At 42.7% G+C, this 13,832-nt stretch overlaps 1 protein-coding gene across 4 annotated transcripts in view; it reads right to left on the bottom strand.

The window, feature by feature from the left end:
- Positions 1–1,367: 1,367 nt before the first annotated feature.
- LOC121273513 (endoplasmic reticulum membrane-associated RNA degradation protein-like) overlaps positions 1,368–13,832 on the bottom strand; it is a 39,789-nt gene continuing 27,324 nt past the window's right edge. For 3 of the 4 annotated variants that reach the window (XM_041180700.1, XM_041180681.1, XM_041180690.1), the window contains 3 exons: positions 13,004–13,222; positions 7,012–7,125; positions 1,368–4,324 (listed from right to left, as the gene is read on the bottom strand). In XM_041180700.1, the coding sequence (XP_041036634.1) occupies positions 4,162–4,324; positions 7,012–7,125; positions 13,004–13,222 (496 nt within the window). In that variant the 3' untranslated portion in view covers positions 1,368–4,161. Of the gene's footprint in view, positions 4,325–4,977; positions 6,817–7,011; positions 7,126–13,003; positions 13,223–13,832 lie in introns of those variants that run through there. The other variant, XM_041180705.1, reaches the window with a different exon arrangement.

The raw sequence follows: 13,832 nt of genomic DNA on the forward strand, positions 1-13,832 counted from the left end.
TTGAGCCCGAGCCGGCTCTCTGCAAGAGCAATGTAGCTAGTCCCACATCCTCCACACTGGTAATAAATTAATCCAGATTTCATAAAATAATCCAGCCAATAACTGGGAAAAAAAACGTAACCGTGGTTTATAGGCTATAGTACCAGGCATGCACTGATGGAGTTAGATTCATCGAGGGCAGGTCTATGCTTCGTAAATCAACAATCCCATATAGATCAAAAATGGGTTTGAGTTTTAAGAATTGTTTTGGACTTTTCTAAGACTGCTCAAGTTTGCCTGTGAGTCAGACATACTCGTGCAAGTGTGGAAACTGGGCTGTAATGTTTGACAGAGTGGCATTGATGGTGCAATGAGACTGAGGCAGGCAGAATGAATCAGCAGAAAAATTAGGGAAATCAAACATTTTCAAAAACGAGGTGCATTATTAAAAATTAAACCTTTCTATCCCAATTAGTTCAATTTAAAAAACACTTCTGGTAGGGATTTGGTCAATGCAGAAACCAATAAAGATAATCTACTAAATTGTATGAAACAAATGCTTCACTAAACTTGATTAACGTTTAATAAATATAAACAAAAAGTCATGGGTACTTACAGTCAATGTTGGAAATTTGTGTTAACATCACTGATGCATTTTGTTCAGGGAGATCCACCCTCACCACATTCAAACAGCACGTCTCACTGTCACTAACACCTTAACGTCTGGATATTTTCCATCACTGCTCCCTGTACACAAGTATTATCTCCCAACACCCTGCCACTGCACTCAGGGCGGGAGGGTCTCCCCCTACCACTGAACTCGGGGTCTCCCCCTCAGCACTGCACTCGGGGTCTCCTCCTCGCCAATCTGCCTCTTACTCTCAAATATTTATCGAATCTTAACAGATGCAATGGTCTCTGTCACAATCACTCGCTGTGGCAAATGATTCCTATTCTCTTCCCACTTGTTTAATGGCAATTATAGATTGATAACTCTTCAATAATACCCCACAGAGGAAATAAACTTTCATGAGGTATTAAAAGCCCTTCAAACATAACACTTCCTTTTAAACAATGCCAGTAATAAGCTTTATACAAGCATTCAGCTCTATTAACCTTTATCTAACATGGATTGATAATCTCTAATGTAAAAATCCCAAAGCGTTGCACAGAAGCATAATTGGACAATTTAATACTGAGCCAAAAGGAGTTCAATTCTGTGTTACGATTATTGATTAATATTTGGACAGCTTGGTCAAAGGAGGAAGGAAGGGAGGGTTAGAAGGATTTAGGGAGAGAGAATTTCAGAGCCTAGATGGCACATTAAAGAAAACACATTAGTTTGTGTCCAAGCGTGGATTTCCAATAAACCATAGACTAGGGTAAGATTAGAGTGCATTCTTGTATCAGAAATAGTACACTATGTAATGCATTACAACGCTTCATTTTACATAATTGTAAAATCCAGATAGAATAACCGCAGCAAACAAGCCTTACATACTTGAGACACATTCTGCCCATATTAGCTCATAGCATCCTTTGTAATTTGACTGGCAGATGCTCTTTGTAATTATAGCCCTGGGTCCAGTCCAGTCAAAGTTTTGCGGCTTTCATTTCCTATTTGTTAACAATAGTCCCAGCCAAATTTGCTCCTCTTAAAAAAAAGAGAATGTCTCATTTTCTCTGTAATTAACAACCAACCAACATAATTGTGGGAATGTGATTTTTGAGCATGCCATTAAATTAACAGCATTCTTCAATTTTTCATTAAAAGACAGATTTTACCCTCCACTGTGACACAAGATGTACAAAGTCAGGCTGGCAGATTTCATCTGTTGAATTTTCCATTGGTACATACTGCCACTTAGAGGCAGACTGATCTAACTGCACCCAACATACCATTCATTACATCTCAGGTAAAATAAATGCTCTTTTCTTTCCTCCTTTTTAAAAACACCTCTGCCATCATCGATACCTCATTGGTAGAGGTTATATTTTCTGCTTACGTGCTCTTGCGATAGAGTTTTATTTTCAATATGCTGGCTACATACTGGTCGAATACTCTGTGCCTGTGTGGCACCCTGGCTTCACACCACCCAGATCGAAAAAATACAGAAGCACGTGCTGAGATTGATTTTGGGCCCTCTGTGCTAGTCATTCAACAGCATCCTTCATGTCACAAAGCTCGAAGCTTCACAAACAAGAGGAGTTAATATTCATACTAAGTTCGGGAAATCCTTTATGCAATCAACTCGGTTTCAGAACTGGTTACCCCCACCCCACACAGAACAATCAATACAACACTAAAGTTTGACTAAATTCAACCCCGTAAGATGTAGGACAGAAAGTTACCAATGTAACCATATTTCTTACATGGTTCGGGTCCTCAATGAAGTACTGAAATGATGAAACTTACATGTACTTCAGTGCCCGTCATGTAAAAGTGGTGAATTAGTTCACAATTTTAAAACAATTTTATTACATTTTACCCCTTTTTCAATATCCTATTCAACACTTGCCTGTTAGCCGCTGAATTTTATTGTCACATGATTGTTACATGTTTTTTAACTTGATCACTTAGCCTTTATGAATTTTGCTGTATATGCTACACTGCAATTCAGCCTGTCCTGTGAATGTATTTCTTGAATAAAATACATAATAACAATACAGCATCATCTGGTTCATCAGCGTCTTTCCCTTCATCGTAACACAAGTAGTAGTGGTGTTGTACACTAATGATTGCACAGTGTTCAGTACCATTTGCAGCTCCTCAGATACTGGAGAATTCCATGTACACCTGGAGCAAGACCTGGACAACACTCAGGCTTAGACTGATAGAAGGTAATATTCATGTCCCACCTGTCGCAGGCAGTGGCCATCTCCAACCACCTAAGCTTAACCACCTTCCCTTCCCTTCCATTGACATTCAATAGGGTTACTATTGTTGAATCCCCCTCATCAAGTGGTTCACCATTGATTAAATTGGACCAGGGCAAGTTAGAGCTTGTGTATTCTGTCACAGGTGGCTCACCTAATGACTCCCCAAAGCTTCTTCACCACCTACAAGACACAAGTCAGGAGTGTGATGGAGTACTCTCTGCTTGCCTGGATGGGCACAGTTCCAGAACTCCAGAAGCTGGGCACCATCCAGGACAAAGGATCTGCACTCCAACCACTGGCTGAAAGAGCCACTCCCTCCATCACCAGTGCAACACGGCCACAGTGTGCATCATCCACTGCTGCAACCTGCCAAGAATTCGCAGCACTTATCAAATCTGTGACCTCCACCATCTAGCAGGACATGGCCAGCATCCACATGGCAACATCACCATCTTCAACTTCCCCTCAAAGTCACACACCATCCCGAATTAGCAGACGTCACTGTTCTTTCATTGGGTCAAAATCTCAGATCATCCGATATCTCTCAGCATTGTGGGAGCACCTTCACCAGCTGGGCTGCAGGGGTTCAAGGCGGCAGCTCACCATCACCTTCTCAAGGGCAACTAGGGTGGGGCAATAATTTCCCATGTTGCAAGCAATGCCCATGTCCAATTAATTAATTTTTAAAAGGCATCTGGAAAAACAGACGGCAGAAAGGCACACCAAGTTATTTTGTAGATTAGTCAAGAGGATCATAATGAAGCTTACTGGGACGTCCTCCACCACACGCATGCTCAGAGACATGGGTAGTTGCCAACTCTTCTTTAGCTGAAGCAGGATTAACTCCAGGGAGAATGTCAATTCAAAGGTTAAAACTTTCGGAGAGTGGCTCAGCCATTTATGCTAATGAAGGTAGTCAAAGAAACAAGAGAGAATTTAAAATAAAAACAGAAAATACTAGTAAACTCAGCAGGTCTGGCAGCATCTGTGGAGAGAGAAATAGAGTTCACGTTTCGACTCCAGAGTTCTAAAGAAGGGCCACCATGCAGGGTTCCTGCTCCTGATCACTACCCAGTGTTGCACATGCGAACAGGATTGAGAATGACTGTGACACCCTCCATCATAATCACAGCCCTTGGCTCACACGTGCTGGTACGCTTGCACCCATAGAATTGCAACTAGCAAGAGTCTTCAGAATAATGAGCGAAAATTAAAGGAGTGTATATATATATATATATATATGTAAATATAATGTGTCTCAATATATACATTCTAGATTAAGACCAAATATTCCCACTGCATTCACTTTGCACAGTCTGTTGTTACGTTATACCATTTGTTGTAAAAGTTTTTAATTTTCAGTAACATTTTTTCCGTTAGGTCCCAGCTCTCGTGCCATTTATTTTTGTCCGGGCTTGTGTATGTCACCATATTTTCTGTGTATCGCAACAATGACTTCAGAAACCTGCAAGTGGAAACGCACAATTTATTTAAAAAAAAGATACACCCGTCCTGTGTGTTAAAAAAAAATCATTCATTCATCGGCAACGTACAGAGAAGACTCATTAAACCTGCTCAGTATTAGAAGCGCTTTAGTGTATCCTAAAGACTTGTGCTTTCCAGAATGTAATCGCTGTGCATGATTAGCATCTTATCAGCGTGGAGGAAGGGAGATACGTCAAGGAGCGGATACACAGATCTTTTAAAAAGGTCCAGCGCAGACAGGAAAGGTCATAAGAAAGGCGGACGGGTTTCATTCAATAACAACTTTATTTATACAACTGTATTTGTATAGCACCTTCATCATAGTAAAACATCCCAAGTTGCTTCACAGGAGCGTGTTCAAACAAAATTTGACACCAGAACACATGAGATATTAAGACAGGTGACCATAGGATGGGCAAAAGAGGTAGGCTTTCATTAGGGTCTTAGAAGGAGGAAAGAGAGTAGAGAGGCAGAAGGATTTAGGGAGGAACTTCCAGAGTTTAGGGGCCAGGCAGCTGAAAGCATGGCCGCCAACGGTGATTCCCCTACAACTACAGGAGACTCATGCTTTGGTTTACAAGTTTGAAGAGAGATTTCCCTGCAGGGGTCTGTCCAAAAAAAAAAACAGCACGCTCTCCTAGTTTAATCATTCTGGCTGCAATGCTGCCATCCCTGGTGGCTGACATTTAATGAACGTTTTAAGATTTTTAAAACTAATGGGTGTAAAATATTCCTCCTTTTTTCCACCTCAGTTTACTGGATTGATGTAGAGAAAGGAGCTATCATGTCAGTTAAAGGAGAGTTGATGGTTCCCCTCACATCCCACCCAGTATCAGTGTTTCATGAAGACCAGCCCTTCTCAGGTTTCCCTACAAATTACATAGAACCTTCACTTTGGATACAAAGAGACTAACTGGATGGCTCTTTCAGGGGGCCAGCACAGACATGATGGGCTGAATGGCCTCCTCTTGTTTTTTTGTATCATTCTGATATCCTGGAATTTGTTACAGTGGGAACACCATCCCAAAGTTCAAAAGAGAAAACCCATTGCCACTTTCAGCTAGTCGGGATACATAAGAACATAACAGGAGCAAAAGTGGGCCACATAGGCCCCGAAGCCTGCTCTGCCATTCAATATCATGGGTGATCTTTTACCTCAACTCCAATTTCCCACCCTGTCCCTATATTCCTCAAATTCTTTAGTGTGCAAAAATCAAAAATTGAATATGCTCAATGACTCTGGAGACCTTTTGGTTAGAGGATTCCAAACAGGTAATGTTATAACACTTAAGACGGTGTGTGCCAGGCTGATCGAATCACGAAGGAAACTTGATCAGGCGATCACAACTGTTTTGCAATTTGTATTTATTTCAAGATGCGTGTCCTGAATTTAAAAGTAATAAGTCTACCAAAACGTCAGAGATTTTTTTTAACAAAACTAAATTAAACATTTATTGACACAAGAAAAGATGTCAAGCACGTACAAAGGTCTATAAATTACGACTATAACAGCTTCTAAAACCCCTAATCAACCTGGCTCCCAGTTACACCCCCATTAAGGCAACAGTAAAAAAAATAGATTTTTAAACTAATCCAAGCAAATCAACACAATACAACAGTAGAACTCAAAGTGCCTTTTCCCAGCTTCAGTTTCTGTAGACAGCAAGTTTAATGTACAATTACTGGAGGCTTCTCATACTTCTGTTAGATCTTACAAGGCCTTCTTTGACACAGCCTCATTCGCCTTTATACACATTTCTCCCTTTTAATGTAAATCCCATTGTTCCCATATTTCCTTTAAGCTTTACCTTTCTCATAATATAATGAATTTATTTTATGAAATATAATATTGTCAGTAACCTTTGGGAAAAATAAACACACTGCTTGGCCTAGCTTCTCTGGCTAGGTGTAAACATCCTACCATCTCTTTGAAATTCAAACTGCCCTGATTTATCTAAAAATGTAAATTCTCCTCACCTTACATTCTAAGACTTCAGCCATGTTTATGTATTTAGCATTTTAAACCTAGCTCTTTTGATGAGCCAAAGTCTCCAGACCGGCTGTCTCCAATTCAGTTAAATCCCTTACACACACACACAAACTATCCCAAAGCCCCATTATTAACCTACTTTTACAAAAAATCACAATAATATTATGAGAAAGATTATACTTTCGTGACAACAATAAACGCAGCCTTGCCAGTGGTGCCCTCGTACCAAGTGGAAAATTAAGGCACTGGGTGAGACAAAGCTTGGATGCAATTCTGCGGTCATGGTCATTATAGACACAAAAGTGATTAGACAAACAGATATGGCGATGGACTCATTTTAAAATCAGCTGTTTGATTTCTAAACAATAAACAAGTTGCACGCAAGATCTTAGGTTGCAAAATGACCTCCTCCTCATTCAGGTACCATGGACTTCCATTGCATTGCTCCGTGATTATGCTTGGTAAAGTACTGCAGTGGTTTGCTGTGCAACATGACGGCATCATTATTATCAAGCAGCAACCAGCTTATTTGGCATTATGATATAAAGCAAGAATTGATAGAAATGCTTAAATGGCTATTAAAAATGCCAAATTAAAGATGAGGCTAGAAGCAACTTTTTTTGTTGTTGCATTAAATAGTGTGCTACGTCTAGTGACATATAGGCTGCAGTACTTACCTCAAGTAGCAGTGACATTCAGAAGAAGCCTTATCACTCATTGTCTGTGCATTGAGCAGTTCCACTGTTATAAGGAGAGTAAGTAGACTGAAAATGCGGTGCAAATACTGAACGCTGTAAAAGAAAATGGAATCCAATTCTGACATTGATCAAAACCATTAGATGAGTCAGCACCAGACATTCATTAGACACAACTTACCAAGATACTAAAGGTATGAGAGAGAGACAGACAGACAGAGACAGACATTAGGCTTCACAATGCCTGGCTTGTCTATCAGACAATATAATCTGATGCACAATCCCATGCAGCACTGACTGCTTGGGGAAGCAAAAAGACAAGGGGGATAAAAATATAGTCAGTTTTGGGAAATATGCTAGGATATTTTTTCCCAGTTCCATAAGGCAGTGAAGCAATCTGAGACCACAATTGTCCATGATAGTTGAATCTTGCTGAAAAAAGAGACATGTCAAAGCTTTTTGTCTTGTACTCATCAGGACACTTTGCAAGAATACCAATTTAAAGGGAAAACAACAATTTATACTGTATGTGAAGTGTGCTGATTGGTTGGCAAGTTGACTGATTGGTACAGGCGTTGCCATGGAGAATGCACCAGTGATGGTGACTCACAGCTAACTGCCAAGCATTGACTGAAATTTAAACCAGGCAGCTTGACCTTGATTGTTAAAGCAGGGAGTGCTGCGTAGGTTCACCAGGCTGATTCCTGGATGGCAGGATTGTCGTATGAGGAGACATTGGTCTGACTAGGCCTGTATTCATGGAGTTCAGAAGAACGAGGGGACATTTCATTTAAATATATAAAATTCTGACAGGAATGGACAGATTGGATGCAGGGATATTTCCTCTGGCTGGTGTTTGGGGGGGGGGGGGGGCGGTGTCTAGAACAAGGGGTCACAGTCTTAGGATACAGTAGACCATTTAGGACTGAGATGAGGAGAAACCTCTTCACTCAGAGGGTGGTGGACCTATGGAAACCTGTACCGCAGAAATCTGCGGAGGCCAAATTACTGAATATATTTAAGGAGGAAATAGATTTCTGGAGTCTAAAGGCGTCAAGGTATGGGGATAACGTAGGAGTACGGTATTGAGACAAAGGATCAGCCATGATCATATTGAATGGCGATGCAGGCTTCAAAGGTCGAATGACTTACCGCTGCTCCTATTTTCTATGTTTCTACAATCTTGGGACTTGCACAGGCAACAAGGAAATACAATCTAAGCTGCTCAGTTAGATCTGACAATTTGACTTATCTAGAAATAAAAATAAACACAACGTCCTGTGCTGTTTCAGTGACATGTCATGATCTGTATTGCTAGATAACTTAAATACTTTTTCAGCAAAAACAAAACAAGACTGCACACACGCACCTGCAATTCTCTCTCACTCATGCGCACATGCAATTCTCATACATACACATACATGCGATTCCAATACAACACACACAGGCACGTGGAAAGCTATGGTACTATTCCTGTTCAAAGGGAGTTGCAGCTTGCATTACCTTACAACAATTCTAAGGCCTGAATTTTCCTATCGGCGATTTGGGGGCGGGGCCTGCTCGCCGACGGGAAAATGATGCGGGATGATGTCGGGAGGAACCCCGACATCATCCCACCCCATTTAAATATTCAGGAAGGCGGGCGGACAGCGAAATCAGCTGTCCACCCGCCGACCTGTCAATGGCCAATTGAGGCCATTGACAGGATAATTAAGGTAATTAAAGGTCCTGCCCGTCCAACCTTATGAGGTTTTATGTCCGTTTTAAAAATCTTAAATAAACTTTATGTGAGATTTATTAACATGTCCCATCTCACGTGACATTGTCACATGAGGGGTACATGTTAATCTTTTTTTATTTTTCTACTTTGACACTGAAGCACTGTCAGTGATCTCCCTGAGACAGCACTTAGTCTCAGGGAGATGTGGCTCTTTCGTGTGCATGCGCGAAACAGCGCACTTTGAGAGTTGGGGAATTCCTCCCCCCCCCCCAACCGACCCTGGCACAGGAAGCGCATAGCGCTCCCCGTCGGGCAGACCGCTGGGCGGGCCTTAATTGGAACCCGCCCACTTAAAATGGCGGCAGGGCCTGCTTTGGTGGCTGAGTTCAGATCCTTGCCCGTCACTGAGCCGGTGGGGCCCGCCCGCTAACCTAGGGCAAAATTCTGCCCTAAGTGTTATCAGCAAACCGCTACAAGAATGAAGGAATGAGACAAGGCTCAGGCATCCATGGGCTGTTGAATGAGAATTTTTGTGCTATTTTAGAATGTAACAATAGAAACATGTGTGGATGGTTGTAAAATATCTCACCTTTACACACGTAGATGGGTGTATATGTGTAGATACACACACAACACACAAACATCATGTATAGTCATGGGTCTCTTGTACGTGAGGGAGAAGAGACACACACGGATGAGTCAACAACAATCTTGTGCAATTTAAAGCTGAATACCGATTATCATTATTTTTAATGTCAGCATATTTATTTATTGACTTTTTTGGTCTTCACTGTTAACTTAAGATGGTCCTTCTCTACTATGAACAACCTGCCCATGAGCACAATTCTCAATGTCTTCTCTTTGAAAATAGAAATTATTAATTTAAGTTGCTTTGGTCAGGCAAATGACCGTGTAAGTGCTGTTGTTAATCAGTTTAACAGCTAGATTTATGTCTGCTGAAATTGACCGGCAAGTAATTAGAAACAAAATTTACAGCTCAAGAGGTGGCCAATCGGCCCACATCGTGCCTGTGCTAGACCATTAACCAAAGGCAAGAGTAAAAGGAAGGCAAAGAAAGCAAATCACAGAGAGGCAAAGGATAAACTGATTTATTTTCGGTGACATTGACATGTCCAGTGCAGATACAGCCTTCATCTGGAGTTTATGACCACCTTTCATCGAGGCAAAGAAGAAGATGTAGATGTGAAGTCAGATATTATTTTTTATTCATTCGCAGGGCGTGGGCATTGCTGGCTGGGCCAGCATTTACTGCCCATTCCTAACTGCCAGTGAGAAGTTGGTGGTGAGCTGCCTTCTTGAACCACTGCAGTCCATGTGATGTAGATACATCCACAGTGCTGTTAGGGAGGGAGTTGCAGGATTTTGACCCAATGACAGTGAAGGAACAGCGATATATTTCCAAGTCAGGACGGTGAGTGGCTTGGAGGAGAACTTCCAGGTGGTAGTGTTCCCATCTATCTGCTGCCCTTGTCCTTCTAGATGGTAGTGGTCATGGGTTTGGAAAGTGCTGCGTAAGGTGGCTTAATGAATTCCTGCAGTGCACCTTCTAGATGGTACATGCCGCTTCCATTATGCGTAGGTGGTGGACGGGGTAAATGTTTGTGGATGGGATACCAATCAAGTGGGCTGCTTTTTCCTGGATGGTGTCAAAAAAAATGCTGGAAAAACTCAGCAGGTCTGACAGTATCTGTGGAAAGAGAAACAGAGTCAATGGTTCAACTCCTTGCTTCTTGAGTATTGCTGCAGCTGCACTCATCCAGGCAAGTGGAGAGTATTCCATCACACTCCTGACTTGTGCCTTATAGATAGTGGACAGGATTTGGGGAGTCAGGAGGTGAATTACCGCAGGATTCCTGGCGTCTGACCTGCTCTTGTAGCCACAGCATTTATATGGCTAGTCCAGTTCGGTTTTTGTTCAATGGTATGCCCAAGGATGTTGATAGTGGGGGATTCAGCGATGGTAATGGCATTGAAATTCAAGACTAGATGGTTGGATTCTCTCTTGTTGGAGATGGTCATTGCAGCACTTGTGTGGTGCAAATGTTACTTGCCACTTGTCAGCCCAAGCCTGGATGTTGTCCAGGTCTTGCTGCATTTGGATATGGACTGCTTTAGTATCTGAGGAGTTGCGAACAGTGCTGAACATTGTTCGCTGATGATTGCACAACGCACTTCTGACCTTATGATGGAAGGAAGGTCATTGATGAAGCAGCTGAAGATGGTTGGGCCTAGGACACTACCCTGAGGAACTCCTCAAGTGATGTCCTTGAACTGAGATGAATGACCTCCAACAACCACCACAACCATCTTCCTCTATGCTAGGTATGACACCAAACAGCAATTCCCATTGACTCCAGTTTTGCTAGGGCTCCTTGATGCCACACTTGATCAAATGCTGCCTTGCTGTCAAGGTCAGTCACTCTCACCTCACCTCCGGAGTTCATCTGTTTTGCCCATGTTTGAAACAAGGCTGTAATGAAGTTAGGAGCTGAAGGGCCCTGGCAGCACCCAAACTGGGTGTCAGTGAGCAGATTATCGCTAAGCAAGTGTGCTCGAAAGCACTGTTGATGACCCCTTCCATAACTTTACTGATGATCAGGAGTAAACTGTTGGGGTGGTAATTGGCCAGGTTGGATGTGTCCTGTTTTATGTGGACAGGACATACTTGGGCAATTTTCCATATAGCTGGGTAGATGCCAGTGTTGTAGCTGTATTGGAACAACTTGGCTAGGAGAGTGGCAAGCTCTGGAGTACAAGTCTTCAGTACTATTGTTGGAATATTGTCAGGGCCCCATAGCCTTTGCAGTATCCAGTGTCTTCAACCGTTTTTTGATATCATGTGGAGTGAATCGAATTGGCTGATGGCTGACATTTGTGTGACTGATGACCTCTGGAGGAGGCAGAGATGGATCATACACTTGGTACTTTTGGCTGAAGATTTTTGCAAATGCTTCAGCCTTATTTTCTGCACTGATGTGCTGGGCTCGCCCGTCATTGAGGATGGGGATATTTGTGGAGCCTCCTCCTCCAGTGAGTTGTTTAATTGGTCCACCACCATTCACGACTGGAAGTGGCAGGACTGCAGAGCTTAGATCCGATCTGTTGCTTGTCAAATCGCTCAGCTCAGACTATCACTTGCTGGTTATACTCTTTGGCACAAGTAGTCCTGTTTTGTAGCTTCACCTGGTGCTGCTCCTGGCATGCCCTCCCGCACTCTTCATTGAACCAGGGTTGATTCCCAGGCTTGATGGTAATGGTAGAGTGGGGGATATGCCAGGCCATGAGGTTACAGATTGCGGTCAAGTATAATTCTGCTGCTGCTGATGGTCCACAGCACCTCATGGATGCTCAGTCTCGAGTTGCTAGATCTGTCCGAAGTTTATCCCCCACAATATGTAGTGCCACGCGACACGATAGAGGGTAGCCTCTATGTGAAGACAGGACTTTGTCTCCACAAGGACAGTGCAGTGGTCACTCCTACCATAATGTCATGGACAGATGCATCTGTGGCAGGCAGGTTGGTGAGGATGAGGTCAAGTGCATTTTTCCCTCTGTTGCTTCCTTTACCACCTGTCACAGGCCCAGTCTCGCAGTTCAGTCCGTTGTGGTGCTACCGAGCCACTTGGTGATGGACATTGAAATTCCCCCATCCAGAGTACATTCTGCGCCTTTGCCACCCTCAGTACTTCCTCCAACTGGTGTTCAACATAGAGGAGCAGTGATTCATCAGCTGAGGGAGGGTAGTGCGTAGCAATCAGCAGGAGACTTCCTTGTCAATATTTGACCTAATGCCATGAGACTTCATCAGGTCCAGAGGCGATGTTGAGCAGTACTGATTCATCAGCTGTTGAAATGATTTGCCATTGTTCCATTCGATTCATAAATCAACAATTTCACTGCATTTGGAACTTTCTGTGCAAACTTTTAGTGCATGGGCAGTAAATCATGCTATACACTGCGCATGGAAATTTGAGGGACGTGATACAGGATGTTAAACTGTACCAAATCACTGGCCTATAGCTGGGTAGACAGACAGGACGTGTTACCCTCATTCGAAATTCCACATAACTAATTCTAGGCATTCTCTTCCTGTACCATCAATACACACAACTGCTCAGCTGGCTCCATTTTCATAAAGTCACTTCTGTATTTTTGGACTAGATAACTGCAACAGTATTAAGCAGGGAACACAAATATTGTCAAAACACAAAATACCTCGCATCAAAACCTTACCTGCCCAACATCCGAAGATAATTCTGCCTTTGCCGCGAGCGCAGGGATTTGTTCAGCCACTGTTGGTGGCGAGACGCAGCACCACTCGTGATCTGCTCCGAAACAGTCAGGCACTGAGAGGCCATTTTCCTCAGTAAGGACACCACTTCCAAACCAGCCCGTGGACAATACAAGGTGCGCATGTGGCTGGCCAGCAGTTCAGGCACCAGGTCAAGCTGCCTGTAATGGGAAGAAGCATCCTCAGTTAGGACCGCTGAATTGTAGATACCTCTTGCATCTTGTGTGAAGAGTGTGGAAAGAATACAACAACGATCATTTATATAGCCTTTGTCATGTTATTATAATGATATAATATATTGGATATATTTGCCGTACAAGACACCAATCACTCAGTGGAATTGGGTTAACACATTGTGGGTTCATTTATTAAAGACTAGGCACATGAGAATGGGTATTCATAGTTAGAAAGCTTGAAGATACCACAGCTGTACGTGCACGCTCTGCTCAAAGCAAAAGTGAAGCTAAGAATGGATCACATGACACATTTCCATTCTATTGATGTCATGTTGATATCCCTTAAAGGCATATTACAACCCTTAACATGGTAAAATATCCCAAAGCACTTCCCAGAGTGCCATGAAACAAAATTTGACACCCACAATGGGAGGTGGTATTAGGGCAGGTAACTGAAAGCCTAGTAAAAGAGATAGGTTTTGAGGAGCATCTTAAAGGAGGAAAGACAGGTTTATGGCAGGAATTCCAGGGCTTAGGGCCTAGGCAGCTGAAAATACAGTCACCAATGATGGCGCAATTAAAATCAGAGGGTGTA

The sequence above is a fragment of the Carcharodon carcharias genome, chromosome 2 (assembly GCF_017639515.1).
Source record: "Carcharodon carcharias isolate sCarCar2 chromosome 2, sCarCar2.pri, whole genome shotgun sequence".
In the NCBI taxonomy this organism is placed as follows: domain Eukaryota; kingdom Metazoa; phylum Chordata; class Chondrichthyes; order Lamniformes; family Lamnidae; genus Carcharodon; species Carcharodon carcharias.